At 42.6% G+C, this 23039-nt stretch overlaps 1 protein-coding gene across 9 annotated transcripts in view; it reads right to left on the bottom strand.

The window, feature by feature from the left end:
* The window catches only part of ARHGAP44 (Rho GTPase activating protein 44), a 130768-nt gene that overhangs the window by 40418 nt on the left and 67311 nt on the right, over positions 1 to 23039 (bottom strand). For all 9 annotated transcript variants that reach the window (XM_086355529.1, XM_086355532.1, XM_086355524.1 and 6 more), the window contains 3 exons: positions 8331 to 8370; positions 7852 to 7956; positions 960 to 1036 (listed from right to left, as the gene is read on the bottom strand). In XM_086355529.1, the coding sequence (XP_086211655.1) occupies positions 960 to 1000 (41 nt within the window). In that variant the 5' untranslated portion in view covers positions 1001 to 1036; positions 7852 to 7956; positions 8331 to 8370. The remainder of the gene's footprint in view (positions 1 to 959; positions 1037 to 7851; positions 7957 to 8330; positions 8371 to 23039) is intronic.

The raw sequence follows: 23039 nt of genomic DNA on the forward strand, positions 1-23039 counted from the left end.
CTATATTTATAACCCGCCACTTGAGTTTCTCCACTTAATGTTGCCTGTATCCTTAGTGCTTCTATTGGTCAGCCAAGACTTTCATTCAGGAGCTTCTGGAAGCTCTTACAGGAAAACCCAAAGGAACTGTACTTTATTCTGGTCATTCTTGGGGTGACTCCAGATATGTTTTCAAGGTCACCAGTTTCCATATCTGTGTGCAACTTCCGGTTTCTCTCAAGTTTTTAAAATATAATAAATATAATTTGAATTTTTAAAAGTTCTATTTGGTTTTCTTTGATTCTGCCTCTTTTTTCCCCTTGTATTGATTTTTTTCTTGTCAAGAATTTGTTTGTGTTTATTAAATTTTTAAATTTCACTTTAAATGTAATTACTGTCCATTTCCTTTCATGCCATCCTAGTATTTTTAGCCCTTAGGGTCCAATTCTCCCATCAGCTGTGCCTGCTGACCCTCTCTCATGATGCTTCTATTTTTAATTTGTTTTTACTGTGAGCTCAAAATCAGCAAGGGTTGTTCTTCTGGGAATCCTATAAGTTCTGACATCTGACACGGAGAGATTTCATATTTGCTTCTGCTGGGACCCGAGGGATTTTAGTGCCCTTCAACCAATTTTTTTTTTTTTTTGACCACACTTCATGGCATGTGGGCTCTTGGTTCCCCAACTGGGGATCAAACCTACGCCCCCTGCAGTGGAAGCACGGAGTCCTAACCACTGGACCACCAGGGAAGTCCCTACAGTTTTACATTAGTTTCTCCCCTTGGGAGCTGCCTCCTGCCCAGACACTGTGACTCCAGGGCCTGGGGGCTCCATTTCTCACTGGCCACCGCTCCTTCTTCCCCATCCAGTCCCCAGCCAGGCTTCAGGGTCCTCAGCGCCTTGCTGAGATGTGCTCATCCCCTCTTTAAGGACGGGGACTTTCCCAGATTTGGCACGAACCCATGCGTGGTATCTCCTTACCCAAGAAGTGTGTCATCTCCCAGGATAGCTGACCCTTCCATCAGACACTGAGCCAGTGTTGTCAAAGGCAATTTTTTCTGAAAAGGAAAAAAGAATGTGGTAATGAAAATGACTTCAACAGTTACCCACTTATATGAAAATAGTGAGAAGTCAAATACTTGCCTAGATACCCTGTTAGCTAAGAAACAAATTGACTTTAAAATATGTATAAAACCTAAAAATTCAGAGGATACAAAGGTGGGTTAGACTCAGACATATCAAAATTCAGAAAATTAAAACAAAATTTGCTAATTTGGAAAATAAGGCTAAGGTTTACATGCTGCATTTTAAAATCTAGTAGGATAGCAACACGGAAAAAAAGAGATTTCAAAATTACGCTAAAGACTTGAACCATGCTTTAATTAGAAATCAAACTCTTTCTTAAGAAGTACATTAGCCCTAATTTATAAACAAGGCAGCTTATGGTCAAGAAAGAGAGAAAATGTTCACCTAGAATTATAATGCAAACAAAGTAATCATCAATATAAGGCAGACTCCAAAGAAGATATAAAATGGCCAATAAGCACGTGAAAAGATGCTGAACATCATTAGTCATTAAGGAAACCAAATGAAATCTGCAATAGAGATACCACCTCACCCCCACTAGGATGGCTATCATAATATTAATAATATATATTTGTGGGTACATAAAATAAATATTGGTGAGCATGTGGAGAAATTGGAACCTTCACGCTTTGCCAGAAGAGATGTAAAACGGTCCAGCACTGGGGAAAAGTTTGGCAGTATTTCAATAAGTTAAACAAAATTACCATATGGCCCGGCAATTCCACTCTTGGGGATGTACCCAAAATACTCTGAAACAGATGGCTGAATAAAAACATGCATGATGTGAAGAGCGGCCCAATGCACAATAGCCAAAAGGTAGAAACAGCACCAATGTCCATCAACGGGTGAGTAAAGAAACGCAACGCAGTCCATCCACGCAAAGGAACTACTACACAGCCGTAAAAAGAGAATGAAGTCCTGACACAGGCTACAATGTGGATGAACCCTGAAGGCGTCGCCAGAGAAAACGGGCACATGATGTATGATCTACTTATATAAGATCTCCAGAATAAACAAATCCATGGGGACGGGAGCTAGATTTGTGGTTAAGAGATGAGGGGGAAACTCCAATACATTGGCTACCTGATGTGAAGAACTGACTTGTTTGAAGAACTGACTCTCCTGATACTGGCAGAGATTGAAGGCAGGAGAAGAAGGGGACAACGGAGGATGAGATGGTTGGATGGCATCACCGACTCAATGGACATGAGTTTGAGTAAACTCTGGGAGTCGGTGATGGACAGGGAGGCCTGGCGTGCTGCAGTCCATGGAGCTGCAAAGAGTCGGACACAACTGAGCCACTGAACTGAACTGCGGGGGAGGGGGATTAATTGATGAGTATGGGGTTTCCTTTTGGGGAGACGGAACTGTTCTGGAAGTAGATTATGGTGGTAGCTGCACAATACTGTCCCTGCACTAAATGTCACTGAATTGTACTCCTCAAAATAGTTAAAATGGCAAGTTTTATGTTATGTGGGAAGTGAGGGAGAGAGAGAAGGAGGGAGGCAGAAAGGCAGAACAATCTATGATCACAGAATGATACATCCTCCTTACTAAGTGTGGACAAGCCCTGTTCTTCCTGAGCCTACACCATCCAGCACACGCTGAGAACAACAAAGTGAGAACAACGGGATCTCCTTAGGTCTTCCGGTCTACACCACCACACAGACCCCCTCCCAACCCACAGCCTTTATTTACCTCAGGACCCAGAGGCCCTCAGCTGTCACTCACCTCCTCCCCAGAGTGAACGGGGTGCCCACCTACCTGGGTACCGCAGCTGTGATGACAGACCAGACGCTGCTTTCAGGGACCTTACATCCCAGGGCAGGGAGACAAATACTAAACACAGACACTATGAAGGAGACCGTTTCAAGAGCTGGAAGTGCCGTGCGGGCAACAGAAAGCAGGACAACAGGCAGCGTGGGCAGCTGTGGTGAGGGAGCAGTGATGAGAAAAGACCCTCCCCCCAGAGAGGGTACCTTTAGGAAGCACCCTGAAGGGAGACAAAGTCAGCCAAGCCTCCAGATGGGACAGAACATTCCAGGCAGAGGAATGGCAGGTGCAAAGGTCTGGAGGTAGGATACCGGGCCAGCTCAGCATCCATCCCCAGGAGACCAGCACAACTGGAGCTCAGTGAGAGAAGGGGGAGCAGTCAGGGAGGAGGTGGAGGCTAGACTGCACAGGTCCTCATTAGCCGGAGGTAGGAGTTGGATTCTAGGGGACCTGGGGACCACTGGGGGCTTGTTTAAAAACAAAATGATCTGTTTAAAATAACTCAATCCTGAAACACGAAACTGGATGACATGAGAGAGGAACCAAGATGAAGGTGGATTATTAGGAATCTGGTTTGAACATCCCCAGGAGAGCGGCAGGCTCCAGGTATCTCCAGGGAAAAATCGCAGGAGACAGGTCAACCCCAAGAATGGGATGGAGTTCCTGGGGCTCCCAGAGGAAGAGAGACCAGGACACCTGAGAGATTATTGCTCTCCAGCCCAGGAAAACCCAGGACACCCTGGGTGGGTCCAAGTCACAGTCCCCTCCCTCCCCTCAGAGAGGACGTCTAACTTCCATGAATGGGGTGCCTACCTACCCAGGTACCACTTCCCGGTTACACGCCTTTCACTCGAGGAATAATCCTGCTACCCCACCATTTCACGTAAAATGAGACATTCTTCTGGGTAACAGTGAGACCAGGCAACCAAGAAATCATACATCCAAACTTAAACACCACTTTCTAGCTGTCCTACAAAGCTATTAGGTCCAGGTTTCCAGAGATTTAATTAAAGGCACAGGAACAGTATCTTCCGAGAGAATCTGCTCCCACCCTCACCGTTCAAAAGGAGTTACTTAAGGCATGTTGTAGAGAAACGTCTAAAATGGTTAAAAAAAGAAAGAAAAGCAGACCATCCTTAACCCTCAGCCACTTGGTTCCTGTCCCCAGAATCATGGCAGTGATCAGTTTCCTGTGTCTCCTTCCATAAGTATTCTAAGCAGATCCAATTATGTATGTGAGTGTGTCTGTGTTTAATGGACACATTTTCCCCCTCACACTGTCAGCACACGATATATCCAACCCTACACTTCGTTTTCCTTTTCACATAGAGATATCGTTCACGTCATTTCCTATCAAGACGTAGAGAGAACTGCCTCATGCTGGTTGTTTTTTTTTTTTTTTTTTAATGGCTACACAGATCACTGAATGATGACAACATTTAAACAAGTCCTGTACTGATGGTGTAATGGTCACAAGACAGGGTCTGTGCCTGTGGACCAAGTGATGCTCCTAAGAAAGGATTTGCTGTGGAGGAGACACTGAAGGCCTTGTGGGCATGTGGATTTCAAGAGCATTGGTGTTGAAGGGGTAAAACCTCAATTAGTGAGTTTTTGCTTGTGTAGATGCTGTAAGAGTCCAGAAACTAAGAGAAGAAAAGAATCAAGAAATTAAAAGGAAGCTACCAAAGGAAAAAAAGAAAGGAAGAAACGGGTTATACCTTCATGTCAAAAACGAGACAGTAATAATCTACAATCAAAGGCAGGTGAATAGAAGAAGTGAATGGACTACAACTCACAACAGACTCCAAATTATTTCTTTATTCCTAAAGAAATTTTCTAAGACAAAAGGAAAAGCTGAGGGCTCGGTAGACACAGGGCACCGTGCTGATTAATTTATCCCAATGCCTACCTGCTCCTGAGATATTACTTGCTCTCTTCCCCACCCTCTGCTCACCCCCACCTAACTTAGAAGCATATGGAGACTTTGAAGGATCCAACTGCCCACATGTCTAGAAAAGCCACCATTCTCTGGCTGACAAAGATCCAGGCTGAAAGAACCACTAGCATTCCAGGGACTACTGTGTTAGTCGCTCAGCTGTGTCCAACTCTTTGTGACTCCATGGACTGTAGCCCACCAGGTTCCTCTGTCCATGGAATTCTCCAGGCAAGAATACTGGAGCGGGCTGTCAATCCTTTCTCCAGGGGATCTTCCCGACCCAGGGATCGAATCTGCCTCTCTTCTGTCCCCCACACTGTAGCTGGAATCTTTACCGTCTGAGCCACCAGGGACCATTAGAGCCCAGGTAAAGAGATCTTAGCAAGCTTCACCCTGACCAGTGGCTTTCCAGGTCAAAGGGAAGCTATTAGAATACACTTCCTCCTGATTCTGGAGTGCCGAGAGATGCTTAAGAGTTAAAGACGGGGACACAGAATGTTCCAGGGTTTGCAAAAGCAGTTGATCTGACTTGTCTGAGATGATTGTTCTTTCCAAAATTATCTTGGGCAGAAGCAGCACAGTTTGTAGGATGACTCAGAGACAAAAAGTTTCATTCTAATATCCACTCTGCTTCCCAAACATACACACGCGCTCACACACAGCCTCATCTCTGAGAACCTCTGTCTACTACCCTCTAATCCAGGCACACTTGTTCCCTGGGGCTCAGCAGTTCTCAGGTGATTCTGGACCAATGACGGGGCCACAATAACAGCAGCTTCTGTTTCTTTACTATGTACTTAGGTCAAGTACCGTGCTAAGCATTTACATGAATGATCTCACAGAATTCTCAAACAACCCTACTAAGTAGGGATTCACTGTTACTACCATTTTCCAAGTGAAGAAACCAAGGCTTATAGAGGTAACTGACTTGTTCTCTGTCAGGCAAAATCTGGAAACAGCAGAGCTGGGCTTCAAGCTCAGAGAGTCATATCCCAGCCCTTAAACTCAGAACCATCAACCTAAATTGCTTCTGTAAAGAACAGCAAAGATTTGGGACTTCCGTGGTGGTCCAGTGGTTAAGAATCCGCCTTCCAATGAAGGGCGTGTAGGTTTGATCCTTGATCAGGGAACTAAGATCCCACATGCCTTGGAGCCAAAAAACCAAAACATAATACAGAAGCAATACTGTAACAAATTAAATAAAGATTTTAAAAGAAAAGAATAGGAAAGATTTAAATTGGCGCGATGCGTTGGGCAACTCCTGTGCCTAAAATACTCACGGGCTATCCAGTCGTGACACATCTATTTTTAGCGCTGCCTTCACGTGGCAGGCCCCATTAGAGGCATTAAGGATGCAGCCGTGATGGGAAGATAAGATCCCTGCTCCCATGGAGCTCACATACCAGGACTGGGAACGGACACGGGAGAAGATGAAGAAGCACAGCGATTTTAGAGAACAACATGTGCTAAGAAGAACATGGAACTGGGGGGTGTGACTGGGGGAGGGAGCAAACACATCAGATGGTGAGAGAAGCTGCACCAAGAAGGTGGCATCTGAGCTGAGAATCAAACATTAAGATGTTGCTGGCCTGGCTAGTCGCAGTAGCCAGGACGTGGAAGCAATCTAAAGGCCCATCAACAGATGATGGATCAGGATGTGGTTCATATATACAAAGGAATACCATCAGCCATAAAAGAGGAAAATAACAACACGTGCAGCACCATGGATGGACCTAGAGTTTATCACTTAAGTGAAGTCAGACAGGGGGAGACAATACCATATGCTATCACTTAAATGTGGAATCTAAAAGAGGACACAAACGAACCCACTTAGGAAACAAAAGCAGATTTGTGGACACAGAGAACAGACCAGCGGTTGACAAGAGGGACGAGTGTCAGGCTTCCCTTGCCGAAATCCCCAATACACATCGAATTACTTCCACAGACACTACAAAGCAGTAAACATTTTCTTTCCACCACACATCAGTAGTTCCTACTGGGAAAGTTAAGAAAGAAGAAACCAGGGTTGGGAGGAGAAAACGGAATGATCGATGGAGCGAGCAAAGTGATCTGGTCTTGCAGTGTGAGCTCGGAGGACGAGTCAGGATAGCCAAGAGAGGCGAGGCCAACAGAGTTGGGGGGCTCAGGGCAACCACCAGGAAGTGACGTCAACAAGAACTCCTGGTCAGAGAAAATCAGACAGACACCAGACACATTGATCATCAACTCAAGGGGGAAAGAAACCCCCTAGACTGCCTCTCCGCTGGAACAAAGCCAAGTGAACACTTGAGAATATCTTTTCAGGGGGCTTCCCAGGTGGCTCAGTGGTAAAGAATCTGTCTGCCAATGCAGGAGATGCAGGAGATGCAGGTTAGATTCCTGGGTTGGGAAGATCCCCTGGAGTAGGAAATGGCAACCCAGTATTCTTGCCTGGGAAACCCCATGGACAGAGGAGCCTGGCAGGTGACAGTCCATGGGGTCTCAAGGAGCGACTGAGCACAGCAGACAAACAAAAAATAAACTAATATTAGTAAGATTTTTTTTTTGAAAAAAGGAAGAATATCTGTTCATCTCTGCTGAATTTGAGGGAGGTGGGGGTCAAGAGGGAAGTAAGCCTTCAGGATCATCCCCCTCAAGGACTGTCCAGTGGAGCTGCATGATGCAATGCCTTCAGCACTAGTGCAGGTTCTAGACAGAGACCCTGGAGCCCTGTTATGCATCACGTTATGTTTACTGCATCATTGCAGCAAAAACGGTCTTCAAAAGAGCCTTTATATGTCCCTTGTAACCCCCAAAACCACAGTGTAATTTTTTTTCCCATGTGATCTTAAGATACTATGGAGGCAAATGGAATCTGTAGATGAGCAGCAGGGGTAAGGGAAAGGTGGCAGCCTCCTTAGCAGTGGGATCTAAGCCCATCCTGCTCTCCTCGGGGGCTGCCCCAGTCTGGGGAGGACAAGGATGGGGACCACATCTTAGTGAGGGTGGAGGTGCTTCAGGCAGGGCTACAAGTCTCAAACACTGGCCGGGCGGTCAGCAGGCAAATTCCACCTCCCCTGGGGCCGAGAGGGCACTTACGGAGCGCTTGTCAGCCTCGGCCCCTTGCTGGCCCTGCAGACATGCTGTGAGCTTCTTGTGTGTGCTGTGGGAGACCTGCTTCACCAGCTCCAGCCGCTTCTCTACCTGCGGACAGAGCAGGGGGCAGGGCCCCCGGGTGAGGTGAGGTCAGAAGTGGGATCATGGGTCTGGATAATCCAGGGACAAGACTGACCCCTGTTTCTGCAGAGACAACATCCAATGCGGGAGAGAAAAGGAGGGGATCACAGACTCGGGGACACTTTGCTAACCGTGTGGTGAAATGCCTTCCCATGTCTCCTGAAAAGTCCCACTGAGGCTGCTGTGCACCATGCAGGGTGCTATTGTAAAGAGAAAAAGCTGCATTTCTAAATGGACTGGGGGAGGAGCAGTGGAGAGTCTGAACAACATCGGGAAGGGCTCGGCTGTAAAAGGGAAGATGTCTTTGACATCTATGAGTTATGGGCCAGTGACAACCTTACCTGAAGAAGGTCTTCACTCAAAACTTCCGTCTTCTCGGCCCTAAAGGGAAAATGGAGACACATATCAGTTAAAAAACCAAAAGCAGGAATATGGTCTCATAATTACTCCCCACCCTCTCCACTTATCGAGTGATTCAGCTATACATCTATGCACGTTCTTTCATATTCTTCTCCATTTATGGTTTATTACAGGATATTAAACACAGTTTCCTGTGCTACACAGCAGGACCTTGTTGTCTCTCCATCCTGGATATACTAGCTTGCATCAACAGCAATGATTTCTAACAAGAGAAAATACAGGCAGATTGACAAGGAACATCAAGTAACCAGCATTTCCAGCAAAAACATAGGCTCTGAGGGGTCTCCCGCTACTGTGTGGAAACCTAGATGAAGCACAACAAACACACCTTTTTCTGCCTCCAGGTATTCTTTTTTCAATTGATAGAATTAAGTAGGTTCCCCCACCCATTCCCTTTGGTCTCTCCCAAACAAGCAAACGTGGCAGAGATTGATCAACAGCAAAGACAGAGAAAGCATTGAATCCTGGTGACAAATGCAAATGTCACCACTGAGATCTGGCCACTAGTATGATGTACCCCCCCCCCCAGAAAGTGGGGAGCTGAAACCAGAGGTTAACACTTCCGGGAAAAGAACCTAGATGCTGGCTGGAGCGTCCCAACCTGTTAGCAATCCCTGTCTCAGCATCAGAGGAAAATGCAAATCTTCCTGGAGCCAAGCACAAAGAGGCATACTCAAAAAAAATCAAAATATAAACTAACCCACAGAAAAGAAAGAAAAAGAATACAAAGCAATTATAAAAAAAAGAAGAACAGACATAATACAAAAAATTAAATGGCAGGCTTAAGCCTTAACATATTCATAATCATATTAAATGCAAATAGCCTAATAAATATGCCGATTAAGATACAGAGTGACAAGAGTGGATTGAAAGAAATCATGTGGGCCACAAGAATCTCACTTCAAATATGATATGGGTAGGCTGAAGGTAAAAGGACAGGAAAAGATATCATGCAAGCATTGATCAAAAGAACGCAAAAGTGGCAGTATTAAGAGCAGATAAAGTAGACTCAGAATAAAGAAAATGACCAGAAATATAGAGGAGAATATAGTGATAAAAGCATCAATCCACAAGAAGACACAGCATCTTGAATGTGTATGCACCAAACTACAAAGCCGCAAAATACGAGAAGGAAAGTACAAATGCAGAGATGTCAGTATTTCTTCTCTCAACAACTGACAGACCAGCTAGAAAAAAAATCAGCAAGAGTATATATGAACAGAATTCCAGGGGCTTCCCTGGTAGCTCAGTCAGTCAAGAATCTGTCTGTACTGCAGGAGACCCAGGTTCGATCCCTGGGTCAGGAAGATCCCCTGGAGAAGGAGATGGCAAACCACCCCGGTATGGGCTTCCCTGATACCTCAGTTGGTAAAGAATCCGCCTGGAATGCAGGAGACCCTGGTTTGATTCCTGGGTCTGGAAGATCTGCTAGAGAAGGGATAGGCTACCCACTCCAGTATTCTTGGGCTTCCCTTGTGGCTCCTGCCTGCAAAGCAGGAGACCTGGGTTCAATCCCTGGGTTGGAGAGGAGGGAAAGGCTACCCACTCCAGTATTCTAGCCTGGAGAATTCCATGGACTGTATAGTCCACAGGGTCACAAAGAGTCAGACACGACTGAGCGACTTTCACTTTTCTTTTACTCCAGTATACTTGCCTGGAAAATCCCATGGACAGAGGAGTCTGGCAGGCTACAGTCCACAGGTCACAAGAGTCCGACACAACTTAGAGACTAAACCACAACCGCCACAAAAGAATTTGACATTTATAGAAGAACACTCCAACCAACATCAGCAGAATATTCTTTTCCAGTACATAGACCAAGATACACAACATCTGGGTTGATAACATTATGAGCCTGAAAGAACTGAAATCATATACAGTATATTCTCCTATCACTAACAGAAGGATAAGAAGAAAATGTCCAAACACTCAGACACTAAACAGAATGCTTCTAAATAAGTCCTGGAACAGAGAAAGTCTCAAAGGAAAAAAACTAACGAACTGAATAAAAATGAAAATGTAATGTATCAAAATGGCAGACACAGCCAAAGCAGTGCTGGGAGGAAATTTTATAGCACTAAAATCATACATCAGAAAAGAGAAACATTTTCAAATGAGTAACCTCTAGTGCAACAACTTATAAAAAAAAAAAGACCAAAAATAAGCCCAGAGCAAGCAGAAGGAATGAAATCATAAAGGGCAGAAATAAAGAAGTCTAAAACAAAATAGTAACAGAGAAAACCAAGAAACAAAGAGCTGGTTCTTTGAGAATACAGTTGAAAAAACCTCTAGCACAACTGAAAATAGGAAGAAAGAGAAGACAGAATAGGAATGAAACAGGAAATGTCACTACAAAATCCTGTAGGTTTCAAAAGGTTGTCTTTGAACAACTAACCACATACATGTAAATTTGACAAGTTACATGAAATGGACTAATGGACTTAAAAACAAATTACAATACACCCAATATGAAAGAAATAATCTAAATAGCCCTGTGACTATTAAGAAATTGAACCTGTACTATTAAAAATCTTGGAAAAAAAATTCAGATCCAGAGATTTCACAAGAGAACTTTACCAAATATTTAATGAAAAATTAGCACCGATTCTACATAATCTCTTCCAGAATTCCAGAAAACCTCTTACAGAAGAGGAGGAAATGCTTCCCAATTGATTTCATGAAGCTAGTATTCCTTTGATACCAAAACCAGACAAAAAACAGTAAAAAAAAAAAAAAAAAAAAAAAAAGCTAACTATAAACCAATATTCCTCAGGATATAGATGCCTTGATCCAAGTTTGTACTCAACATTCATTCAATATGGTGCTAGAAGTTTTACTTAGGGCAATAAAGGAAATTAAAAAAACATACAGATATGAAAGGAACATATTAAAATGTCCCTATTTGCAGATGACATGTTTGTTTATGTAGAAAATACCAAGGAATCTACCAAGAAAAAAAAAAAATTCCTAGAGCCAATGAATTCAGCAAGGTTACAGGACATAAAGTAAACAAACAAAAATAAATTTTATTTCTATATACTAGCAGTGAATATATATTAGGATTAAAAATAAAATACTATTAACAACTGCTTTGAAAAATAAAATACTTAGGAATAAATTTATAAATACATAGGTACAGAAAGTACATGTTAAAAACTATAAAATGCTTATGAAAGAAATAAAAAATCTACATCAAGGGAGAAATACTGTGTTTGTGGACTGGAACACTCAACATAATAAAGATATCAATATTCAAAACATTAGTTATGATTAAATACAATCCCAATCAAAATTCTGAAAGGATTTGTTATAGATACAAACAATCTAAAATCAATACGAAACTGCAAAGGGAATAGAATATACAAAACAATTTTTAGAAAGAATAAATTTGCAGTACTCATTCAATTTTAAGACCTACTGCCGGGAGCCAGCGTGAGGAACTCCGCCCATGGCAAAGGTCAGGAGGAAGGAAGCTCGGCATACGCAAAGGGGGGATCGAGCCTCAGGAGTCCCCCTGGAAATTCTCGAGCATCTACCCCCAAAACCAGAGTCTGCCTACTTCACTGCTTGTGCTCTCACCTACACCTCTGACTTTACAGGGGGCTGTCCCCCACCACCTCTCTCTGAAAAAGAGTTAACTTACAGCTCCAGTTAATAAAGTTCCTGGGCGTGACAAGAGTGTTTCAACCTACAAACTCCTTTGGAAGTTCTCTAGCCTGCCCTTCAGGTTCTTCTGGCCACATGTGATTGTTCACAGCCTCCCAACCGTGAGAGGCAAGAGATGTTCTAAGCTGTCTAAATACAGATTCCTTTGAGCAGTTAAAAGATTGATTAGAAATTGTATTGGTGAAGGGTTTTTCACTTGTTGGGCCAATGTTTGCTGCTAAGTCTCCATATCCCTTACCTACTGTGTCCCTGGGAGTGTATTGATTAATATAATTGGTGTATAGGAATGTAAGTAGTAGCTTTAATGTTTGTAACCTTGGACCCCTGAGTTAATTCTTTTCTTGTTACAGCCCACCACACCTTGGCCCTATAGGAATGCAACTTTATCTAATGCTTTCGGAGGGTGGTGCCTGACTTTAGAATAATCACCTTTAGAGAAAAATAAATTTTCTGAAGAAAGGATCATACAATGTTAACAGGCCTCTTGGCCAGAAGATGATGTAAATCACCTGAACTTTTGCATATGATAAGTTTGCAGGAAGAAAGCCTGGCTTACTGCTGACTCTACCCCTTCCCCCATTATACTGTATGCACAACTTAAGGTATAAAAACTTTGCAAAATAAAGTGCGGGCCTTGTTCACCGAAACTTGGTCTCCCCATGTCGTTCTTTCTCTCACCTTCTGGCTGAATTTCCATCTGGAGAATGGAGGCTCGTCAAGCCTACTAATTATGCCTGGGCTTCTGAGATCTGACCGGGGAGGCCTTAGTGTCTCCTCTCCTTCGGGAGAACAGGAGGACGCATGCGGCCTACGTAGGTGATGTAAATTCCTTGCCTTGGAATTTTATTAGCTTTCCATGTAAACCAAGTTATTCAGCCTCTTTTCTCCACTGAATTTTCCTGCTGAGCTATCCTTATTCTATTACTCTTTATATCTCTAATTAATATTTAATTAAAGCTACTGTATCCAGTTCGCCGACGCCGTCCCCGCTTCGAATTCCCTGGATCCACCGGGGCTGGACCCCGGCAACCTACTATAAAACTAAGTAATCAAAAGAATCTGGTAGTGAAAGGACAGAAAAACAGATCAATGGGACAGAATAAGGAAAATGGACCTAGATAGATATAAGCAATTGACTTCTGACAAAGATATAAAGAGGAAGAAGAGTCCTTTTAACAAACTATACTGGTACAATTCGACATTCACATCAAAAAATATGAACTTTGTCCCATACATCATATCATATATAAAAATTCATAAAGGTTCACAGACCTAATACAAAACAAGAGACTATAAAACTTTTGAAGAAAACATGAGAAAATATCTTTGACCTTGGGGTTAGGCAATGAGTTCTTGGAAATATCAAGAGCATGATCCATAAAATTAAAAAAAGGATACATTAGACTTCATTTAAATTAAAAGCTTCTGCTCTGTCAAAGGCAGGTCTAAAAAATGAAAAGGAAATCCACTGAAACAAGAAATATTTAAATATTTGTAGTTCACATAAAAGAACTGTATCCAGAATATACGCAGAGCTCTTAAATTTAATAGTAAAAAACATCCTGTTACAAAATGGGCAACAATACCCAAACAGAAACTTTTTAAAATTTATTTTTTAGTTGAAGGATAATTGTGTTACAGAATTTTTGAATGGAAATTTTATCAAAGAAGAGGAATAAATGGCAAATAAGCAAGGGGAAAACTGTTCAACATCAGTATCCACTAGGAAAATACAAATTAATACCCAAATGAGATAACACAATATAACAAAATAACAACAAAAAATGCAAAACCCTGACTATATCAAGTTCTGGAGAAGATGTGAACCAACTGGAATCCTTACACGCAGCTGAGAGTGGGGCAATGGAAGACGGAACAGTCACTGGGGAAAAAAGCTTGGTAGTTTTATGAACTTGAACATACACTTGCCACATGACCTAGCAATCCCACTCTATAGAAATGAAATTTATGTTCCCCCCTAAAAAACCCTCATAAATGTTCATAGACACTTCATGTATAACAAGCAAACATCCTAAATGTCCTTCATCAGGTGAGTGGATTAATAGCAGAATACACTCAATAATTTGTAAAACACTCAGTCAATCCTAAAGGAAACCAACCTAGAATATCATTGGAAGGACTGATGATGAAGCTCCAATACTTTGGTCACCTGATGTGAAGAGACTCAATGGAAAAGGCCCCAATGCTGGGAAAAGTGAGTGAGTCACTCAGTTGTGTCCAACTCTTTGTGACCCCATGGACAATACAGTCCATGGAATTCTCCAGGCCCAGAATACTGGAGTGGGTAGCCTTTCCCTTCTCCAGGGGATCTGCCCAACCCAGGGATGAAACCCAGGTCTCCCACATTGCAGGCGGATTCTTTACCAGCTGAGCCACAAGGGAAGCCCAAGAATACTGGAGTGGGTAGCCTATTGCTTCTCCAGTGGATCTTCCCAACCCAGAAACTGAACCAGGGTCTCTTGCATTGCAGGCGGATTCTTCACCAACTGAGACATGAGGGAAGCTGAGTGGGAAAGGTTGACGGCAAAAGGAGAAGGCGGCAGCAAAGGATGAGATGGTTAGATAGCATCACCAACTCAATGGACATGAATCTGAGCAAACTCCAGGAGATAGTGAAAGATAAGTAAGCCTGGTGTCCTGCAGTTTACAGTTTTGCAAAGAGTCAGACACAACTTAGCAACTGACCAACAACAAACACTCAACAATAAGTAGGAAGGATCTATTGACACAAGTGACCATATGGATAGGTGTTTAAAGACATTATGCTCAGTGAAAAAGGCCACATGCCCTTATCTGGTACCCAAATGAAACATCTTTTAACAGAACAATGCCTATTACAATAATATTTTAGTGAGCATTGTTCTGCTAAAATATTTTCTAATATTTTCTACTGTGCTCACTATATTAATTTCACTATCACTAATGGGTTCAGTTCAGTTCACTTGCTCAGTCGTGTCCGATTCTTTGCAATCCCATGGACTGCAGCACGCCAGGCCTCCCTGTCCATCACAAACTCCCAGAGTTCACTCAAACTCATGTCCATTGAGTCAGTGATGCCATCCAACCATCTCATCCTCTGTCGTCCCCTTCTCCTCCTGCCTTGAATCTTTCCCAGCATCACGATCTTTTCAAATGAGTCAGTTCTTTGCATCTGGTGGCCAAAGTATTGAGGTTTCAGCTTCAGCATCAGTCCTTCCAATGAATGCTCAGGACTGATTTCCTTTAGCATGGACTGGTTGGATTTCCTTGCTGTCCAAGGGACTCTCGAGTCTTCTCCAACACAACACTTCAAAAGCATCAATTCTTCAATGCTCACCTTTCTTTATAGTCCAACTCTCACATCCATACATGACTACTGGAAAAATCATATCTTTGAGTAGATGGACCTTTGCTGGCAAAGTAATGTCTCTGGTTTTTAATAAGTTGTCTAGGTTGATTGTAACTTTTCTTCCAAGGAGCAAGCATCTTTTAATATCATGGCTGCAGTCACCATCTGCAGTGATTTTGGAGCCCCAGAAAATAAAGTCTGTCACTGTTTCCAGAAAGTGATGGGACCAGATGCCATGATCTTAGTTTTCTGAATGTTGAGCTTTAAGCCAACTTTTTCACTCTCCTCTTTCACTTTCATCAAGAGGCTTTTTAGTTCCTCTTCACTTTCTGCCATAAGGGTGGTGCCATCTAAATATCTGAGGTTACTGATATTTCTCCAGGCAATCTTGATTCCAGCTTGTGCTTGATCCAGTCCAGCATTTCTTATGATGCACTCTGCATGTAAGTTAAATAAGCAGGGTGACAATATACAGCCTTGATATACTCCTTTCCCGATTTGGAACCAGTTGTTGTTCCATGTCCAGTTCTAACTGTTGCTTCCTGAGATGCATATAGATTTCTCAGGAAGCAAGTCAGGTGGTCTGGTATTCCCATCTCTTGAAGAATTTTCCACAATTCTTATCATCTACACAGTCAAAGGCCTCCCCTGGTGGCTCAGAGGTTAAAGCGTCTGCCTCCAATGCAAGAGACCTGGGTTCGATCCCTGGATCGGGAAGATCCCCTGGAGAAGGAAATGGTAACACACTCCAGTATTCTTGCCTGGAGAATCCCATGGACAGAGGAGCCTGGCAGGCTACAGTCCACGGGGTCCCAAAGAGTTGGACACGACTGACCTCACTTCACTTCTTCACACAGTCAAAGGCTTTGGCATAGTCAAAAAAGCAGAAATAGATGTTTTTCTGGAACTCTCTTGCTTTTTCGATGATCCAGCAGATGTTGGCAATTTGATCTCTGGTTCCTCTGCCTTTTCTAAAACCAGCTTGAACATCTGGAAGTTCATGGTTCATGTATTGTTGAAGCCTGGCTCAGAGAATTTTGAGCATTACTTTGCTAGCATGCGAGATGAGTGCAATTGTGCGGTAGTTTGAGCATTCTTTGGCATTGCCTTTCTTAGGCATTGGAATGAAAACTGACCTTTTCCAGTTCTGTGGCCACTGCTGAGTTTTCCAAATTTGCTGGCATATTGAGTACAGCATTTCACAGCATCATCTTTTAGAATTTGAAATAGCTCAACTGGAATTCCATTACCTCCACTAGCTTTGTTCGTAGTGATGCTTCCTAAGGCCCACTTGACTTCACATTCCAGGATGTCTGGCTCTAGATGAGTGATCACACCACCGTGATTATCTGGATCATGAAGATCTTTTTTGTATAGTTCTGTGTATTCTTGCCACCTCTTCTTAATATCTTCTGCTTCTGTTAGGTCCATACCATTTCTGTCATATCAACTATGGGCTGGGACTCTGCATTTTTAAAATGCTGTCCTAGAGAAATCCCTGGGCATTTATCAGGAGACATTTTCAAAACATTCAGCAGATTTTTCTCTTTTTTGGTTAAACAAAAAATTAGGGGGGAAAAGGTCATCAAGAAGAGAATTTTAAAAATGGCATATATTTGCATAATGTTATACCATATGTTCTTTTTCCATGAGGATGGTCTTGATCCCTGTCTCCTCCTGTACAATGTCACGAACCTCAGTCCATAGTTCATCAGGCACTCTATCTATCAGATCTAGTCCCTTAAATCTATTTCTCACTTCCACTGTAGAATCATAAGGGATTTGATTTAGGTCATACCTGAATGGTCTAGTGGTTTTCCCTACCTTCTTCAATTTCATTCTGAATTTGGCAATAAGGAGTTCATGATCTGAGCCACAGTCAGCTCCCGGTCTTGTTTTTGTTGACTATATAGAGCTTCTCTATCTTTGGCTTCAAAGAATATAATCAATCTGATTTTGGTGTTGACCATCTGGTGATGCTCATGTGTAGAGTCTTCTCTTATGTTGTTGGAAGAGGGTGTTTGCTATGACCAGTGCATTTTCTTGGCAAAACTCTTATTAGTCTTTGCCCTGCTTCATTCTGTATTCCAAGGCCAAATTTGCCTGTTACTCCAGGTGCTTCTTGACTTCCTACTTTTGCATTCCAGTCCCCTATAATGAAAAGGACATCTTTTTTGGGTGTTAGTTCTAAAAGGTCTTAGGTCTTCATAGAACCATTCAACTTCAGCTTCTTCAGTGTTACTGGTTGGGGCATAGACTTGGATTACTGTGATACTGAATGGTTTGCCTTGGAAATGAACAGAGATCATTCTGTCGTTTTTGAGATTACATCCAAGTACTGCATTTCATACTCTTTTGTTGACCATGATTGCTACTCCATTTCTTCTAAGAGATTCCTGCCTGCAGTAGTAGACATAATAGTCATCTGAGTTAAATTCACCCATTCCAGTCCATTTTAGTTCGCTGATTCCTAGAATGTTGATGTTCACTCTTGCCATCCCTTGTTTTGACCACTTCCAATTTGCCTTGATTCATGGACCTGACATTTCAGGTTCCTATGCAGTATTGCTCTTTATAGCATCACACCATGGAAAAGAAATGCAAAAAAGCAAAATGGCTATCTGGGGAGGCCTTACAAATAGCTGTGAAAAGAAGAGAAGTGAAAAGCAAAGGAGAAAAGGAAAGATATAAGCATCTGAATGCAGAGTTCCAAAGAATAGCAAGAAGAGACAAGAAAGCCTTCCTCAGCGATCAATGCAAAGAAATAGAGGAAAACAACAGAATGGGAAAGACTTAGAGATCTCTTCAAGAAAATTAGAGATACCAAGGGAACACTTCATGCAAAGATGGGCTCGACAAAGGACAGAAATGGTATGGACCTGACAGAAGCAGAAGATATTAAGAAGAGGTGGCAAGAATACACAGAAGAACTGTACAAAAAAGATCTTCACGACCCAGATAATCACGATGGTGTGATCACTCACCTAGAGCCAGACATTCTGGAATGTGAAGTCAAGTGGGCCTTAGAAAGCATCACTACGAACAAAGCTAGTGGAGGTGATAGAATTCCAGTTGAGCTATTTCAAATCCTGAAAGATGATGCTGTGAAAGTGCTGCACTCAATAGGCCAGCAAATTTGGAAAACTTAGCAGTGGCCACAGGACTGGAAAAGGTCAGTTTTCATTCCAATCCTAAAGAAAGGCAATGCCAAAGAATGCTCAAACTACCTCACCATTGCACTCATCTCACACGCTAGTCAAGTAATGCTCAAAATGGTCCAAGCCAGGCTTCAGCAATACGTGAACCGTGAACTTCCAGATGTTCAAGCTGGTTTTAGAAAAGGCAGAGGAACCAGAGACCAAATTGCCAACATCCGCTGGATCACTGAAAAAGCAAGAGAGTTCCAGAAAAACATCTATTTCTGCTTTCTTGACTATGCCAAAGCCTTTGACTGTGTGGATCACAATAAACTGGAAAATTCTTAAAGAGATGGGAATACCAGACCACCTGACCTGCCTCTTGAGAAACCTATATGCAGGTCAGGAAGCAACAGTAAGAACTGGACATGGAACAACAGACTGGTTCCAAATAGGAAAAGGAGTATGTCAAGGCTGTATATTGTCACCCTGCTTATTTAACTTATATGCAGAGTACATCATGAGAAACGCTGGACTGGAAGAAACACAAGCTGGAATCAAGATTGCCGGGAGAAATATCAGTAACCTCAGATATGCAGATGACACCACCCTTATGGCAGAAAGTGAAGAGGACCTAAAAAGCCTCTTGATGAAGGTGAAAGAGGAGAGTGAAAAAGTTGGCTTAAAACTCAACATTCAGAAAACTAAGATCATGGCATCTGGTCCCATCACTTCATGGGAAATAAATGGGGAACAGTGGAAATAGTGTCAGACTTTATTTTTGGGGGCTCCAAAATCATGGCAGATGGTGACTGCAGCCATGTAATTAGAAGATGCTTACTCCTTGGAAGAAAAATTATGACCAACCTAGATAGCATATTCAAAAGCAGAGACATTACTTTGCCAACAAAGGTCTGTCTAGTCAAGGCTATGGTCATGTATGGATGTGAGAGTTGGACTGTGAAGAAAGCTGAGTGCTGAAGAATTGATGCTTTTGAACTGTGGTGTTGGAGAAGACTCTTGAGAGTCCCTTGGACTGCAAGGAGATCCAACCAGTCCATTCTGAAGGAGATCAGCCCTGGGATTTCTTTGGAAGGAATGATGCTAAGGCTGAAACTCCAGTACTTTGGCCACCTCATGCGAAGAGTTGACTCATTGGAAAAGACTCTGATGCTGGGAGGGATTGAGAACAGGAGGAGAAGGGAACAACAGAGGATGAGATGGCTGGATGGCATCACTGACTCTATGGACATGAGTCTGAGTGAACTCCGGGAGTTGGTGATGGACAGGGAGGCCTGGCGTGCTGCGATTCATGGGGTGGCAAAGAGTCGGACACGACTGAGCAACTGAACTGAACTGAACTGATACCATATGTTAATACATTAATAAAAATAGTTAAATAAAATTTACCCAAAACAACATTGATGAATCTAGTAAGTACTGTGACTAGGGAAAAACAAAAGACTACTTTGATCTTTGATACGATTTTCATAAGGCTCAAAGCTAAAAATTACTAAATGACATATTGTTACAGGATGAATACACATGTAATAAAATGAAAATGCATTTCAAATGGTGGTTATCTCTAGAAAAGGAAGACGGGTGGGATTTGAAAAGGATAAACAGGTAGCTCCAAGATAATTGTTAGTGTTCTGGTTCTGAATTTGTATAGTACATACATAGCTTTAACATGTTTCAGAATATGCATATGAAAATAGTGGTAATCTATGTATCAAACAAAAGATAATATTAAAAAAAGCCCCAAGTATTAAGCATAAACTTGCATAAATGGTTCCTTGCATAAATGATTTATATACATATACATATATAGGTATACACACACATATATTTAAGGCAGAATATAGGGAATCTAATGAATATTGTTTGTTTATTTTTAGTCTTCTGGGATTATAGGACTCACTTATACAAGTTTATATAGATACACTGGAGAAGGGAATGGCAACCCACGCTAGCATTCTTGCCTGGAGAATCCCATGGACAGAGGAGCCTGGCGGGCTACAGTCCACGGGGTCGCAAAGAGTCGGACATGACAGAGTGACTTTCACTTCACTTCACTTCATATATACATATGTTTTATATGTAATAAATATATAATAAATGCAATATATATAAACTGTGACATTATAAACATTTTCTTTAAAGATATTACTACTTTTTCTTTAAGAGTAAGAGTTGAGTTTTAGGGCTTCTTGATTGCTAGCTAATTACTCACAGTTCAACTGCACATAAAATAATCAAAACAATGTAACTACATGATTGATAAGGCGGCAACAAACTCCCTTAAAAGAAAAGGATCTTGTGCTGGAGACAAATTTTGCTCTTAAAGTGTGGGGTCATACACTTATTTGGAAATCAAAAGGATTTAAGAAACTCCTAGAATCTTTTGCTGACCTGGGAAGACTGATCAATACTGAATTGACTGGAGGTTGCATAGGCCGACTGTCCACTCGCCGGAGACTTCCTCCATTACACACGAACCACTTCAACAGAGCACTCAAGACTGACCCAAGCAAGGCGGTGGGCGAAAAGGTGATGCTAATTTAGGAAGCCTGGTGATTTCGGTCTCATCTTTGTCAATGAAAGAGCGTTGTTCACTACTAAGACAATGAACACTACTGTTTTCAGAGCGTGAGTCACTCTACAGTGATAGGCACCGTGTAGGTGACACCAGAGTACAAGTCATGTACTTTTATTTTTTACACCAAGAGACTAATGCAAAACAGAGCCTTGGGCAAACGGATCTAAAAATGGTGCACTGTTCTCCTTAGGGGCTTAGGAGAATAATCCACCACCACCCACAAAAGTCCTGACTGTCGCCAGTGTCATACTTGAGCTTGTCAGGTCACAGAATGTGCTCCATGAAAAAATAAATAGTTATTAGACAGTCCAAAGAAAAGGGCTCTGTGGAAAAAATGCTAGGAAACACTGAAGGTTATATTATCCATTAACAGAGTCTTATTAAAGTATTAAAGGCTCTGAGACATCCTGTAGGAAATCAAATGGCTTAGCCAACTCGTCATTTCCCAAATCTATAAAAATATAGTTCACATAACACCAGTTTGCAACCACATCCTGAGTGCGGAGTATGACAGTGAAGGAAACATTCACGACGGACATGCTGGAGATCTTACCTGACATGCTGCCTTTGGAGTTCCAGCCTCCTCACAGAAAGACATTTAGTGGCTAGACAGCCAAGCAGTGATTCTCAGCTGTCATTACAGAAGTCACAGAGCAAGCTGCCTTTAAGCAGAGATAGTCTCATTACAGAGTTTCCCTGGTGGCTCAGTGGAAAAGATTCCCTGGAGGAGGAAACGGGAACCCATTCTTGCCTGCAAAACCCCATGAGCAGAGGAGCCTGGCGGGCTCCAGTCCACGGGGTCACAAGGAGTCGGTCACCACTGAGCACATGTGCACTGGGCTATGTGGGGCCCTACCAGTCCAGTCCCTGAACCTGTGGTGATTCAGAAGCAGGAGAATAGTGTTCGGACTACAGGAGCCTGAAAACAGGTGAGTGGAGGTATGGACTCGTGACTGGTTGTTTGCCTATCAAAGATGTGCTTGCAGGCAAACTGTCTGTGCTCTCCAGGAATCAGCCAGGCCTGGGAGGGGCAGCCTCTCCTGAGACAATGAGACTTCAAATGCCCAATCATGAAGTATACAGAAAATATAGTGAATACAGTCAATCACTTTTTTTTTTTTAAAGGCAGAAGATGTTATTGTCTCCAATTTTTTTTAATTAAGTCAACTCTAAATTAAGTCATCATCTTAATGGCTCAGATGGTAAAGAATCCGCCTACAATGCAGAAGACCTGGGTTCAGTCCCTAGGTCAGGAGGATCCCCTGGAGAAGGGAATGGCTATCCACTCCAGTATTCTTGCCTGGAAAACCCAATGGACAGAGGAGCCTGGTGGGCTGAGGTCCACAGGGTCGCAAAGAGTCAGATACGACTTAGTGACTAACAGCACTAATACGCCAAAGCATAGTCCTGGACCCACAGTTATCAGCACTGCTCCTGCTAGCATTCAGCCAGTGTTCTTTGAGAACTGTTGCATCTGTAGATGTATTCTTGATGCATCTGCAGAGGGAGAGGTACTCCATGTCCACTTCCTCTTGCACCATCTTGACTCCCTCCTCCTGAAGAGCTTCTTAAAGCAGATTGCCGGAGCTCATTCCCAGAAGTTCTGACTCAGTAGGTCTGGTTGGGACTGGAGAATTGGCATTTCTAACAAGTTTGAAAGTAATGCTGATGTTGCGGGTCCAGGACTATGCTTTGGTGTATTATACTGTTAGTCGCTAAGTTGTATCTGACTCTCTGTGACCCCATGAACTGTAGCACGCCAGGCTTCCCTGTCCTGCACTATCTCCCGGAGTTTACTCAAACTCATGTCCATTGAGTCAGTGATGCCATCCAACCATCTCATCCTCTGTTGCCCCCGTTCTCCTCTAGAACATCCTGC

Source organism: Bos grunniens, chromosome 19, assembly GCF_055505025.1.
Source record: "Bos grunniens cultivar Pamir isolate PY7600 chromosome 19, Bosgru_T2T1.0, whole genome shotgun sequence".
NCBI classification, from domain to species: domain Eukaryota; kingdom Metazoa; phylum Chordata; class Mammalia; order Artiodactyla; family Bovidae; genus Bos; species Bos grunniens.